We start from the raw sequence: 15,941 nt of genomic DNA, 5'->3' as shown, positions 1-15,941 counted from the left end.
TTTACATATTGTCATCGTTGCACATCCCCAGAAGGTTGCAGTAACAACATGCTGAGCTGGCCTGACCAGGACTCCATGGTATTGGAACACAAAACATGTCTGAGGATTTTTGTGTGGATAAAAACACAATTAGAAGATGAACGTAAAACAAAGCAAGGGGTCAAAACCATGAAATCAAAAATTACAAATAGAAATGAAGGGGGCCCGATGACAATAAGAAGTCAGGGGTAAAACAAAGTCATTACCAGAAGCACAAACATTGCACTATGGCCTAAATGAAATCAAAATCAACTGCCACTAAGTAGAATAATTTTCTTTGACATGAATCCATGAACGGATAATGCACACTGTGGTTGTAATCACTGACACCACAAGAAGACAATGCATAAACAAATAAATAAAAAAGTGAGCAAGATGGACTTTGTTAAATCAAATCAAAATAAAATATAAACCACAAAAAAATGAAATCCTTTAGGAAAAAACAGAAAATACACAAAACATGCCAATAACAATGCGTAAATATAACATTTATCACTACCAACTTTCTCTAGATCCTGGTTTTACATGTCACGAGCTGTAAACTTGTACTCCTTTGTGAAGAACGTAGAGGACATCCAAACTACATGCTCAATTCAATTTATTTTTGTATTGCATTTTTCTTTTTTCTATATTTTAATTTTATTGAATTTTTAAAAATCAAATAAAATACTCCATACACATAACTCAAGTTTTACAAAAAGAAAGGTTTGAAACAAATCAACCCCCACCCCTGAGAAAGAGAGCTAGGCCAGCAGTGTAAAACTTTATTAATTTATTATTTTATCTATTCATTTGTCTTTACATAGATATAAATGGAGTAAAAGAGGGGAGAGAACCTGCTTCATCAATTTAAATGCTTATTCTAAAATGTTATTGATTAGATCCTGCCAGGTTCTGAAAACGTTTTGTACAGATCCTCTAAGTGCGAATTTGATTTTTTCCAGTTTTGAATAGTTTATAACATCAGTTACCCACTGACATAGAATAGGTGAGTTAGGATTCTTCCAATTGAGCAAGATAACTCTACATGCCAAAAGTGTAGTAAAGGCAATCACAGTTTGTCAGTCCTTCTCTACTTTAAGCCCACCTGGTAGTACACCAAACACAGCTGTTAGTGGATAAGGAGAGATTGTGACACCCAAGCTGTCTGAAAGGCATTTAAAGATTTTGGTCCAAAATTATGTTAATTTGGTGCAGGCCCAAAACATGTGACCCAGTGAGGCCGGAGCTTGATTGCAGTGTTCACAGGTTGGATCTTGCCCTGAAAACATTTTCGACAATTTTAAACAAGAGAGATGCGCTTGATATATAATTTTAAGTTGAATAATTCTATGCTTTGCGCATATGGAGCTCGAGTGAATTCTGTGCATTGCTACTTTCCACTCCTTTTCTGAAATATTACGTAAGAGATCCTTTTCCCACTTTTCTCGTGGATTTTTGAAAAGGAGGGAATGTAAAATAGTTTTATATATTACAGAAATGCTGTCCTAGTCCTGGAGACTGAGCAATATTTTTTTCGGTATAGAGGTTGGTGGGAGGTGAGGAAAATTGGACAGTTTCAAATTTGAAGGTAGTGAAAGAAATGTATTGCTAGTAAGTTAAATTTTTGTAATTGTATTTGTGTAATTGTTCGTAGGATGAAAAAACATTGTCTATGTACAGATTTCTAAGTGATTTGATCTCAGATGTTTTCCAGGTATTAAAAACTGCGTACGTTTGAAAGGGTGGGAAAAGGTGGTTCTCGTGCAGAGGTGCCACAGATAAAAGCTTATCTATCTTAAAATACTTCCTATATTGGTTCCATATTCTGATTGAGTGAAGCACAATTGGGTTAGTATATTGTCAATAACTTGTATTTATAGGGGTACAAAGCAAGGAATATACTGCAGGATATTATTTCTATTATGGACCAAGCCTGTGTATGTTCGTCTATTTCTGTCTGTGTCCAGGTTTTTATAGTTTGTATGTTTGCTGCCGAGTAATAAAATTGAAAGTTAACTAGAGCTATGCCGCCTTCCGCCTTAGGTCTTTGTAGGATTGCCCTTTGGATATGTGGATGTTTTGAATTCCAAATAAATTAGGTTATGGTTGAGTCTAATTTCTTTAAAAAAAATGATCTATTGATATATATTGGAATGTTTTGAAATAAAAAGAAAAGCTTAGGAAGGATATTCATCTTAACAATGTTAATTCTTCCAGCTAAAATGAGATGAAGGGTTGACCATCTATGCAAGTCTTGCCTAATTTTTTCCAAACAGACAGCAAAATTTTGTTGATAAAGAGCTTTATATTTACTTGTGATGTTTACCCCTAGGTATTTAAACTGATCTGCGATGATATTGTATTATTATATACATTATTACAGAATAGGTTATGGGTTGTATGTACTGAATGTTATATTAACAGTTATAGAAAGGAACTATAGTGACATCTTTACTATTAGACTTAATTTTTTTTTTTTTTTTTAACTATACAAAACAAAGGTTTATGGTTTCAAAAATACTTCCATTTTCCAGTTAGATTATATCACTTACTGGTACTTGGGTGAGATCCAAGAAGTCATCATCACAGATCCCACAACCTTCTTCATGTGTCCAGGCAGTCGGAACATAGTTCCCAAGATAGTTCAGTTGAAGCTGTAAATAGAAGAGACAAAGGTTAGTTTGCAGTCATTAGCTACACAGGGAAAACTAATGGTCTTAGAGTGCTGAGGAAATGTAGAAAAGTGTGGAAGACATTTAACAGTGAAAAGGAGTGTGGTGGCTTACTGAGCACATAAACATCACCTTTCAAAAGTCAACAATGGCCTATTTATTAATTGCAAAATCAATGTGTTTCAAAAGCTGCAATAGCCAATTATTCAATTTAGCATCGACAATAAAAACCAAATGCCATAATTAGATGTGTCAATAATCTGAGTTCATTACTAATACAGAAAAAAAAAAGATATTTTTTAATTCTTTTACCAATGTCAGAAGGAAGCAAACAACAGACCTTGAGTGAAGAGAATACCTATACAAATCCATTTACACACTGAAAGAAATGCTGCTCTCAGTTTTTTCTCTCAGGTTAGGGCAGGATTTATACAGTAAATTAAACTATCTGAATAAATTAATTCAACATGATTTTAAGCAATGCCCTTCTAACAAAAACTTTTTGCTTTGTTCTCTCTCTTTCTCTCTCTCCTACAATTCTCCAGTACCTTGGTGGGACCATTGCCATGTATTACTACAGGTAGTGTGTCATAAGCCACATTTCGTACTCTCACACGACTCTTCTCAAACTTTATGACGACTTCCTCTGAAAGATAAGAAAGGTAATTAAAATCATCACTGAACAAGATCTGAGCTGACAAGTGAATGCCTCATAGAGTAGTTTGATTTTAGGTCCCTTGTGTTGGTGTTCATGTCCCCTGAACAATGAATCAATGACATATAATTTAATTTAAAATTACCAATTAGTACAGATAATGGCGTTCGAAAACCACTTTTTAGTATCAAATAAAGTTCCTGAAGAAGATCTGCTGGGTCAGTTTAAGACTGAATGGATACCTCTTACATTGCTTAGTGCTATAATGCCTCATAACTAAACTACATTGACCCATACTGTATGTCTGCACTATATTTTTTGCAGATTACACTGTGGCTGGGGCACAGCATTTCTGTAACAAACTGAATTTGATTAAAAATTACATATGCTCAAAGGTGTACCAAGAAAGACAGAATGGTGTTACATTCTTGGACCTTCGAATGGGAGCTTGAACATCAGGTGAATTACCAGAGCCTACGAGAAAACTCGTAAATTCGACCCACCTTAAATCCTTTCTCACCTCTCCGTCAGCGTTTTTTGTTCTGTAAATGTGTCAATAAGCAGCAAGCAGGCTGGTATCCCATCCCCCCGCCCACCGCCTCAGTTCAATTCGTAAAGAAGTTTCTCAGTGCTCAGTGTTTATCTTCGAGTGAAGTGCTGGAGCTTTATAGGGTAAAAATTACATCATCATTTGGAATACATACATTTTATGTGTGTTCCATGTCAACAACAATCTATGTAAAAAGGTCTATAACACAGAAACGTTTTTCATGTTTTAGCAATTGTCATTGCAAATGCCAATCTAACAAGAAATTGTCTACGTGTAAAAGGAAAAGGTAAATTTGAATCTGAAATATCCGACTGATAGAAACAAACAGTTACCTGATGCAAGAATTTGTATAACATTTAAAGAAGTGTTGTTTTCATGAAATACATTTGAGGCGGTGGCCATGGTAGGCAAATGAACAGTCAATGTGGCTCACAGCTGCATGTGGACTGTAGCAGACCAAAGCAAGTGAGGATGTGTTTGGTGATGTGTTGGGGGGCGGCACATGAGCAAGCAGTGCGCATGCTTCAAGAGCAAGGGTGGACTCGGGAGGAGGGTGATAGTTGGCGGGCAGGGCTCTGTTGTGCGTTACCCATGACATGGGAGGAGGGTTAGAGTGGGCGGTCGGGACTCTGTCGTACGTACCCAATGGTTAGGCGACTTGGTCGATTATATATATATATAGAAAAGCAGCCGGAACCGAAAAGAACAATGAAAAGTCAACGTGGCTCAGAGGTGCATGTGGACTGTAGCACAGACGAAAGCGACTGAGGCTGTGTTTGGCGAGTTGTAACGTGCGGGCACATGAGCAGGCAGTGCACATGCCTCGAGAGCAACTGTGGACGAGGGAGAATGGTTACAGTTGGCAGACGGGGCTCTGTAGTGCATATCCCATGACGCGGGAGGAGTGTTAGAGTTGGCAGGCGGGGCTCTGTCGAACGTATCCCACGGTCTTAGAGTTGGCGGGCGGGGCGGGCTCTGTGAGTTGGCGGGCCTGGCCCTGTCGTACATATCCCATGGTCTTACAGTTGGCGGGTGGGGCTCTTTGTCTTGCGTGCCCTAGGTGAATTATATATATATATATATATATATATATATATATATATATATATATATATATATATATATATATATATATATATATATATATATATATATATATTTTACATAATGTTAAAAGGATATTTTGCTGCATTTGATTTGCATTGCAAAATACACACCAATAATCTTTTGCATTTGGATTTTAATGTAAAAAATATGCACTGGTAATGTTTGCATTTGGAAAAAAATACAGTTATAATGTTCTGTTGGTAACGGTTTTCTTAAGCATCCAAGGAGGGGCTCATTAGGATAGAATCTGTTACAAGGCCCAGAAAAAGTTTGGACCGGACACAAGTACATCGCAGATCCTGCTCACCAACAGTAAATTTGGAGTCAATAACTAACCTAATCTGCATGTCTTAGACATGTGGCAGGAAATATATTGTGGAGGACTGCCGGCTTCCCATGCCGGTCCGCACCCCCAGGCTCCCCGGAGGAGCTCTCCCGACAGCAGGATCATGCCCCGAGGTCCAGCAGGGCCTTATGGACTTTGTAGTGTTTATACACAGCCCTGCTGGATACCTTGTGGACGACCAGGAGTCGCTGTGGGGGGGCTTATGGGCCCTGTGGGGCCGTATGACCCCGGGAGTACGTCATGGTCACATGACGGGAAGAAATGTTGTGCTCCCGGGTTGAATAAAAGGACTGATTGCCCTGACCTGGAAGGAATTAGGAACTATGGATTGATGGGACAGAAACACCTCCGGGTCAGGGGCTATAAAAGGACGGTGCCTCAGTTCAGACACTGAGCTGTGCTGGGAGGTAGAGGAGCAAAGTGTCTGGGCGAGGAGGAATGGTTATTGTGTTAGTTTATTGATTTATTGAATGAGTAGTGTGGAGGGTGCTTGGTGCACTGTGTTAAAAGAAAATAAAAAGGTCGTGGACTTTTACCTGGTGTCTGGAGTATCACCTGAGGGTTCAAGTGTGCACTACTGCCCCAATATAATATATATATATATATATAGATAGATAGATTGGGATATGCTAAAAATTTGACTATCATCCCACATGTATCAAAATAGTGCTTGGTTGCTATCAAGGAGTCCATTGAGGCTTTAGATTCAGTACCAGTAATACTGAGGGTAAGATGATTCTGGCATTTGATGATGTCATAGAAATGGCTATGTGAAACATCCATTTTTTAGAAGGAGAAAAAACAAGATGAAATATGAATCGGGTGGTGTAAAAAGCATAAGACACTATTGATATGGGGAACTTCTAGGAGCATGGTGAAAAATTTGAACATGATCTCCTACATCACTACTTGGTAGAAAAATGTCTATGAAACACCATTGGCAGCAATGACATTTTATTTGGTGTAAAATTGTTCCACTTGTTATTACAATGCTGATTCAATTTATTGTAGTCTGAAGGTCTGGGGGGTTGAGTTCTCAATTACGATTTAGCTATTACAAAAATTTGATACTTTTCCAGTCTTTCTGTTGCAGATTTGCTTATGTACTCTGTTGCATGTTCCAATTTATTCCAGGCTTTAGTCATCAGACAGAAGGCCTGACATTTTCTTCTAGGATACTTGGATGTAAAAAAGATGTCATGGAGGACTCGGTGGTTTCAAAGTGCAGAGGTCCTGTAAAAGTTCCCTCATTTTTAATTTAGACTATTTTGCACAGCTCTGTTGTCACTTTGACATTGTCTTCTTCTGTTGAATAGTGCCAAAAAGCCAAATGAAAACTACTGTGATTCAATGTACAAGAATAAAATGTGAAAACTTACAAGGGAATGAATACTTTTTTATTTATTAGCAATGTACACATAATTCAATGTAAAGAATGATACTTATTTGGAAATAGCTTCATAATCTAACTAATGTCCATCGACAATTGCTTCTTTGCAATTACTTCAGATACATTTTGTCCATAGTATGGTGCTGCCACACAACTGAATGATCCAATCTGAAGTGCCAGAGGTTCTCCTTTCATATAAAGGTAATGGTACATCAACTAATCAAGACACACTTACTAAGCAGCATTTGGCATTAGTTACCTTTTTATCTGATATGGAAGTAGAAAACATTTACTTAATTTATTACAAATGGCTTCTTTATGTTGGTTTACTTTTTGTTTAATAAATAATGACAAAAGTAAAATACACTTGTGTACTGTTGTCACCTGAGATTAGTTTCAAATTCTAGTTTCTAATCTAATTTCAGGACTTGGTGATATTAAGACGATTATTAGTTAATTCTTGATATGTGAAAACAAAGGACTTGAGGGTAGAATTACTTTCTCTCATAACAAAAACTCAATACCATTTTACATTTTGAAAAGTCTGAGGAAAGTCATTCGCTCAGATGCTCAGTAACTTCTAGAGATGCACAATGGAGGATGTACTGACTAGCCACATCACTGTCTAAAATGATACCTGCTCTAGGGTAGATCACAAAGCCCAGTTCATCACTAGTGCCAAGCACTCATTTATAAATAACATTTATGTCAACAAATGCCTGAAGCAAGCACTTCCTTTTAGACACTTGCACGTTAGATTGACCTGTAACTTTCGTTTGACTTGATATAACCAAGAGTGGTTGTGTGTCAGTGCACCCATCTACGAACGTCCAACCCATGTCTGCTCAACATGCTCTTGGTATATGGCCTGGCATCTCTTCACTCTATAACTGTATTAATCAAATTCCTTAAACAGATGAATGCAATAAAATCATTAATACGACTCATAGTTCACCTATCCCAGCAACATTATAGTAGGTTCCTGTTTAAAATGTTACTTTTGATGATCAAGCCTGTACACGAGCATCCTCCTGATTATGTCACAAAACATCTTACACCCCTAAAACAGCATGCAGCCTCATAGCTCTGGAACAAAGATCATTGGTGGCTTCCATGTACTAGAAACCAAGAAGGTGGAAGTCTAGTGTGGTAAAATACTTATTAGTACATCACAGCCATATTTTTTTTTTTTTTAAGAGTTACTTGTAAAATTAATTAGATTTTTTCTTATTTTATATAAATATAGCAGGTTGGTTAGGATAATTCCAGGTATGATAAGGTTATATGCTAGTGATGCGGTGTAAGTTGTAACAATGTTCATTAAGCAGTAAAATTCCATCTGCATTATAATAAATAGTTCTATTAAAGCCTTAATTGTGAATGCAGTCTAAAGTACAACACAACAAAATTTTGACTGATTAATTTAAACTATCGTTTGGTACTACTAAGTAAAAATGACACTCACCAATTGCACCATTCAAGTTCTGGAAAATCCTAGATCTGTGGTCCAGTGTAATATTGTATTTCTCCTATTAAGAGACAAATTTAGAATAAGAAAGCACTCAATGTTTTTTCGGTCAATGCAAGCTTGTCTGCACTTGAGTATGTGTAATTCTTGATTCATATTTATCAAATGGTATTGAAGAATGGTACTGTTCAGGTCATGGTGCTGGGATCTTTTTTTTGTACAATACCACTAGAACATCAGTTCAAACTAGTTAAAAAACCCTATTCATCTATAATTTACAAAATAATTAAGACGTGAAGGTCTCTGAAGTGCTCTACTATGCAACTCATTCCTGCATTTAATGTATCTAGGAATTTTTTGTTGAAGAATAATTACATGAATTTTCCTAAACATAGCAGCTGGATCAAAAAAAGAATCCTAGAATAATTTTTACTCATTGTTTTCTCCACAGATAAGTACTCACATCAAAATTATAGATACCCAAGCTGAAAAAAGTACTAGACAAGATTATCAAAATTGTCAATTTTTATTAAAAGCAGACCATTACAATCAAGATTGTACAGCACTATGTTCCTCAGTGGAAAATTCCCATATGCAGTTATTACATACAGAAGTTATGCAGTTATCTTGTGGTCAAATTCTATCTTTATGAACTAGAAGAGGATGTTCTAACTTTTTTGACAACTCAACAATCTGATTTAGCGGATTTTCTCAGTGATGAGATTTGATGCATTAAGGTTGCATTTCTTGCTGATATGTTTCATTCTTTGAACACACTTAATACAAGTATGCAAGAAGATTGTGAAAATACTCTTACTTCCATCCACAAAATGAACACTTTCAAACAAAAACTACTGCTTTGGGAAGAAAGAATCAGAAGAGAAAATGTAGTAGAAATGTTTGAGCTAACAAAAAGGTGGAAATTGGATGGAAATCTTGTAGATCGAATTCTTTTACAAACTTTAAGATTACTTAGTACAAATATTGAAAAATATTTTCCCTCACTTGACATATCATCCTTAAGATTGGATAAGAGGTCCCTTTGTCTTAATTATGCGCAAATTTCATTTTTTTTTCGTAAGAGGACGAGTTAACACAAAGGTAAGAAATGACAGAGAATTAAAACTTAAACATTCAACAACAGATGCTACTAAAAGATAACCAGATGAAGCACTTCTTCCTTTTTCCACATCATATTCATGCGAAGCAAGCTTTTTTGAACATGGAACATAGAAAGGCTCAATACATTACCTGAATAAGTCTGTGCTCAGGACAGTGTGGAGGAAATTATGCCATTAATCCACATATACTGGAATCTACCAGTTAGAACATTCAAACTCCAAGTCCCTTTCTGTATATTTTACTTTTCCTTAAGGTTTTTAATATACCTATCTGTTCCTTTACAATTTTCTTAGTGGTAATTTTTGAATTTGCATTGATATTTTAAAATTCTTTTCATATCTGTTGCTCTGTTGTGCTTTGAACTCTTTCTGTCAAGGCTGGAATAACTTGTCTTATACACATTACACAGATGCTTTTCTTCAGTTATTCAATTATTCAGTATGGAGTATTTTTTTTCTTTTTTAATTGCAAAGTACTTAAATTTCAATGTGAACTTGACCTGCATTGTATGTTAAGAAAGAACAAAATTTTGAGACAAACAAGACATTTCAATTTATCAGTGACTTGTAGCTTGTAGTGCTGAAAAAATTAGATTAAGGATGCAAGTGGCCAAAATAGAAAGCCTAGAGAACTAGTAGCAGAACTATCCTAATTCTCTGTTATAGAATGAGGAGGTTATTTATTTAGGAGGATAATGCCACAGATCAACAGCTGCCTTGAGATGAAAAGGGATCATCACAGTTGTTTAGGGCATGTAGCTTAGATGCAGCAATAGGGTGTATAAAAAGGCACAGCCCACTGGGAGGAAAGCCAGAAAAAGACTTAAAAAAAAATTAAAGACATAGGAAGTGAGTAAGCATCTTTGTCTCTCAGATGACCTGGGAATTTCCAGGAAGAAGCTAGAGAATGTTTCTTGGGAAAATTAGCTACCATGACCAAAAAAAAAAAAAAAAACAACACTGGAAAAGTACACCCACATAGACACTGGGCGAACTCAAGCCAAAGGATATACTGTAGTTGATAAACAGATGCACTAAACACTGCCACTCTCAGGAAGAGATAATCAGGATTTTAATTTGATGCTATTGTAATTAAATTTGCTCTATAAATTGTATTGTGATTACCACAAAATCTGAGAGTGGCTTTTACAAATATCTATTTAAAAATGGTTCCTGACAACACTGTCCAGGTGTTGCACTTACCCTCTGAGCCTTGTCCAGGTAAATCTGAGTGTAGAAGAGTTGGTCATCATCATCGTCCCGATACTTCCACTGTTTGACAATCTCGTAGATATAAGGGGCATAACCTATAAAGCCTGAAAATAAAAGACAACTTACGGGAATCGCACTGGATAACATAATACAAGCATCTTATTAATCCCAAAAACCATTCTTGTACTCCCCAGGAGACATTATGTCTTTCCTACCTCCAGAATTCAGATAGCGCTTTCCAGTATAGACTTCAGGATATTTAGGGGACAACCTTTGGTCTGGCCAACAGAACCCCTCAGCAGAAAATACAACTTTGTGATTGAAATGCTGAAACTTCCATAGTAGCTCTTTGGGACTGCTAGCAAAGATTACATCATAACTGTGAAGAAAATTAAATAATGGAAGGGTGTTAGAAGATGGCCAACATAAAAATCTCACATAAACACTGTTCAGCTAATATTGGCATATTCTGCATTTTAAATTTCTTGTAGCACAAGCCAACCCTTAAATTTCATGAAACATCCAGCGAATGGTAGTTCTGTGGTCAAAAGAAGAAATCTGAGGATTAGCATATGTTAGAAATTCAATGAATCCATAGATCTGTCTTCCAAGGTGTCAAAATGTTATTGTCTCTGTCATATAGGGTGTGTTTTCACGATCATATATTGGATCCTATAATACAAGAACAATGCTTGAATGCCTCAGAATATCGGAATAGGTGCGTCCCTCCAATGGGAATGGGCTTTTACAGAAGAATACCATCCCCATCACCTGGATGTGGTGCTAGGGAAAAGAATAAATAAAATAAGCAAAGACCAGCATATGAAGGCAAGAGTATTAGCGGAACAGCTAAAAACTACTGTTGCCAAAACCACAAAAAACTGTAACCAGAAATCATAAAAAAATCAAATTAGAGGTCTTTTTAACAAGAGTTTTTTTATTAACAAGCTGTGGCATGAGGCTGGCGGTGGAGCCCAGCCAGGATGCCCAGGAGGACCGGAGGAGGGCTTGTGCCTCCTCCAGACCACGAGGGGGCGACCGCCCTGGTTGTGTTGGGGCCATGGGTAGAGGGCTTGGAAGCCCAACCCAGAAGTGCTTAGGAGAGGACTGGGGACCCAGAGGGCTTCCGGGTGCGCAGCCAGCACTTCCACCACACGGGGGTGTGTCCGCGGGGGATTGCCGGGAAAGCAGCTGGAGCCAATCCGGGCTGGTATTTAAGGGACCGCCTCCCTTCATTCATCAGCAAGAGTCGGGTGAAAGAGGACAAAGCTCGGAGAGAGGAGTGGAGGCGGCCAGAAGGAAGGCATTTAGTGACTGTGAGGCCTGGACTTTGGAGGATCGGTGCTGGAGGCACTGGGTGTGCACTTAAAATATTGTAAATATATTTGTAAATAAAACGTGTGTTGGGTGAAGAAACGATGTCCGCCTGTCTGTGTCTGGGTCCAGTTCCACAAAGCACATACAGAGCCATGTATTTATCCACAATCTCATTTGGGGAAGAGACTCAAGGCGGACCTTTTAACTCTTCGCTGCAATGACATCCTTTGCTATACTTTTCAACAAAAACATTTATTTCAAAAGCACATTTTCATACAAACAATGTAGCTCAAAGTGCATTACAAAATTAAAGGAAGTTAATATAAAACAAACAAATAAGATTAGGCGATAAGATTTTACAGTATGCAACTCTTTAGACTTGTTTCCTAGTGAACAATGAAACAAATGCTTCTAAACGTAGGCGCCCGTGAAAATGATATAATATAATAATTATCACCATTGCAATTTTTTTTTTTTTTAATTTACATACAATTCAGAATTTAAACTGGCCACATATTGTCATACACGTGCATTTGGTAGTGAACATCGGGACTCATCTAGCTGTAATTTCTCCCCTAGTCGATAGTTGGCGCTGTTGCCTAATGCCTCTCCTCTCCTTTCTTCTGCAGACCTAACAACTGGCAATGAGAAGACAAGTGACATTATTTACGGGTTCGAGCCCCCTGAGCCCATGTCTTCCACCTTACACACCCCTTAACCAGCTCCACTGCCATCTTGCCTTTAGTGTAGTAATAGACTTGTGTCTGTCAAGATGTTATTCGTTACATGTTAAATCACATTTGTTATTTTGCTTTGCAATTATATATAATTTGCCCAAAGGTTCCCCAAACCTTTCTTTGTTCTGGTCTTCATTTTCATAAATATTTATATAAAAAAAAAAAACGACTTTTATTTAATACAGTGCCTTTCACTATACAGTAAAACCTCTGGTCAGGAACGTTACCAAACATGTACAAATTGGGTTACAATCAAATAGTTCGCCTAACTTTTGCATCTGTTCACGACCACACGCTGCGGTGGCAAACAAAAACACTGGCAGCCAGTTTCCCTTCTGGTTTGTACGCGACAATGATTTCCGCACGTGTTCAGTCTCTCCCTGTACATTGCTCTTGGTCAGACTTGCATGTATTTGCTGTGAACTCTGTGCTCTATTTCATGTGCTTTTGCATTAATTTTGCAATTAACCATTGCCTCTAAGCAACTGAACAGTGGTAGTGTTAGTGAGTAGAAAGGTTTGAAGAAAATTGAAATTCAATTAAAGAAAGAAATTATTGAAAATATGAGCGTGGCGTTCGTGTTACCGATCTTGCTGCCAAGTACAAGAAGTCAAAATCTATGATTTAGACTATTCTAAAGCAGAAAGAGGCCATTAACACTAGAATTACCAGAGTCTACGATAAAACTTATAGATCCGTCCCACCTTAAATCGCTTCTTAAAACCGTTCTCACGTCTCCGCCAGCCTCCTTTGTCCTGTAAATGTGCCGATAAAAACAAACTGCAAGGAGCCGGCTATTCCATCCCCCCACTGACTTTTGGAGTTTTAGAGTGGAAATAATAGATTGTTATTTGAAACACACGCATTTCATGTGTGTTTGTTTCTACAGCAATCTGTGTAAACACAATGTTATAACAGAAACTTTTTCATATTTTACTAATAAATGTTACAAAATGTAGGCATAAACTATAAAATGTGTGAAGCCTGAAAGCCAAAGACCAAATAAACACTTTCATAAAAGGTTCAAGTGTTTTACAACAGCTTCTCTGGCGCACTGGTAAGATTTTGTCACTTAGAGCGCAGCAGACTTGGTGTACCTCAAGAGATCCGAGTTTAATTCCCCACTGGGAAGAATATTTATTTATTTTTAACCTTCGCCAATCTGCCTGCCTGAACTCCCCATCTATCAATATAGTAATAACAGTAATTGTATTATTATATAGGAGCTTCCCTGTCTGCCTATTATATAGTGCCTTTCCTTCCTATCTATCTATCTATATCTATCTATATATCTATATCTATATCCCCTTAGCTGTTTTTTATATACAGTATATCTATTACGCAGTGCCTTCCCTGTTTGTTTATATATCTAGTGCCATGTCTGTCTGTCTGTCTGTCTGATTGCATATAGCGCTGAACTTACTGCTCTGTACTATTCTGTCCTCTGCATGTCCTGGAGTACAAAAGAAACACCACCATACAGCAACATGTGCGAACTGGCAAGTTCGGGGAAAAAAAACACGTGGTCACTGATTACAAAATGCTAGATGAATTAAAGAGACAATCAATGTAAAAACATCATCGCACTAATGCAATATTATTTGAAAACGAACAGCGTCAGATCGGGTTTGAATATGCGCCCGATCTGACGCTGTTCGTTTTCAAATAATATTGCATGTACTGTGCGTTGAAACTGCTGCACTGAATAAGCTGACGCCTTCTGTAACAGCGTCCAGCGTGTATTCAAACCCGATCTGACGCTGTTGGTTCTCAAATAATATTGCATGTACTGTACTATTTTAGAATAAAAACATACATTTGATTTCAGTCAGTCTGTAAGAGCCAGTGTAAATGCATGATAATTGTAAAGGTTAGCTTTTTTTTTTTTAAATTCAGTTCCATTCTCTCAGTCGCGTTCACGATCCCCACCCCTCCCCATCTGACACTGTTGTTTTCACATAAAGACACGCTGTAGCTCAAATGTGATTTATATAGGGAAGAAAGTACAGTGTCAGGTGCTCATTCAGTGTAATAGGAACCATAGCACAGAGAGATATGTACACTGCAACAAGTACACATGTCGTAAATGTAGGAAGGGTGTGTGGGAATTGTTAATATTTGAATGTGATCTATACTAATAAAAGGCAAAGCCCTCACTCACTCACTGACTCACTCACTGACTCACTCACTGACTCACTCACTGACTCACTCACTAATTCTCCAACTTCCCGTGTGGGTGGAAGGCTGAAATTTGGCAGGTTCATTCCTTACAGCTTTCTTACAAAAGTTGGGCAGGTTTTATATCGAAATTCTACGCGTAATGGTCATAACTGGAAGCAGTTTTTCTCCATTTACTGTAATGGAGATGAGCTTCAACGCCGTGGGGCAGAGTTTCGTGTGACATCATCACGCCTCCCACGTAATCACGCAGTACATAGTAAACCAGGAAGAGCTCAAAAAAGCGCTTAAGAAAACATGCATTATATAATTGAGAAGGCAGCGAAACAATAAGAAGCGAGCGAGTGACATATACAACCATATTCATGAGTTCTGCTACTTCGGAAACAAAGCACGATGTAAACCTACACTTTAAATTAAGTTCATAGACATGCTGCCGCTGGCGTTGTAATTTAGTGCCTGCCCATATAAGGCCGTCCGTCAGCGGCAATCCAATAGCAAACTGCCACGGGTAAATATTCACGGGTGAAGGACTGTGCCTTTGGAGAGGAAGATGAGATGGTCAGGGTGGTGTTTGACACAAACTCAGCGAAACTGCGAGAGAAAGTTTTAAGTGCCAGGACTAAGGTAACATTAAATACAGCCATGGACATAGCACGAGATGGCCCCAGCACAGCTGGGAACCTTCGATGCATGTACACCGAGTGGCTCACGTGAACTGGCGCAGTGCACAGATAAAAGCAACAGTTCCAAAGAGCTGAACAAAACCGAATTACACAATTGAAAAGGCAGCAAAAAATATGAAGCGTCTGATAAGCATATTCATAAATCCAGCTACTGCGGAAACAAAGCACACGTTGGAAAAAGTCAATGTCCCGCTAAAGGAAGACAGTGTAAAAAAACCCGTGCATGCAGTGTGTCAGGTCTCAGATAAAGAAGAAGACGAGCTGTTTATTGATGCAGTAAGAAACGAATCGATGAATGAAACCTGTCATCTTTACAATGATTGACAAACACGGAATGTAACTTGAACACAACACATCCTACAAATACGAACCTGATTGAAAGAAATAATGATAATCAAATCCTTGATGACAGCAACACTCAGTAACACTCACAAAACAAATACTGTATATTGACAGTCATGTTACGTTATTTTAAAATGTT

The 15,941-nt window shown here is 37.8% G+C and overlaps 1 protein-coding gene across 1 annotated transcript in view; it reads right to left on the bottom strand.

Annotated features, from left to right (window-relative positions):
- Positions 1-15,941, bottom strand: part of plod3 (procollagen-lysine, 2-oxoglutarate 5-dioxygenase 3) — a 70,385-nt gene that overhangs the window by 36,108 nt on the left and 18,336 nt on the right. The window contains exons 4-8 of the mRNA XM_039747043.1: positions 10,758-10,921; positions 10,534-10,646; positions 8,207-8,270; positions 3,242-3,339; positions 2,574-2,675 (exon numbers count right to left, since the gene is read on the bottom strand). Of these exons, the coding sequence (XP_039602977.1) occupies positions 2,574-2,675; positions 3,242-3,339; positions 8,207-8,270; positions 10,534-10,646; positions 10,758-10,921 (541 nt within the window). The remainder of the gene's footprint in view (positions 1-2,573; positions 2,676-3,241; positions 3,340-8,206; positions 8,271-10,533; positions 10,647-10,757; positions 10,922-15,941) is intronic.

The sequence above is a fragment of the Polypterus senegalus genome, chromosome 3 (genome assembly GCF_016835505.1).
Source record: "Polypterus senegalus isolate Bchr_013 chromosome 3, ASM1683550v1, whole genome shotgun sequence".
NCBI lineage: Eukaryota > Metazoa > Chordata > Cladistia > Polypteriformes > Polypteridae > Polypterus > Polypterus senegalus.
Note: the sequence above shows the minus strand (reverse complement) of the source record. Positions and strands in the feature narration are given on the sequence as shown.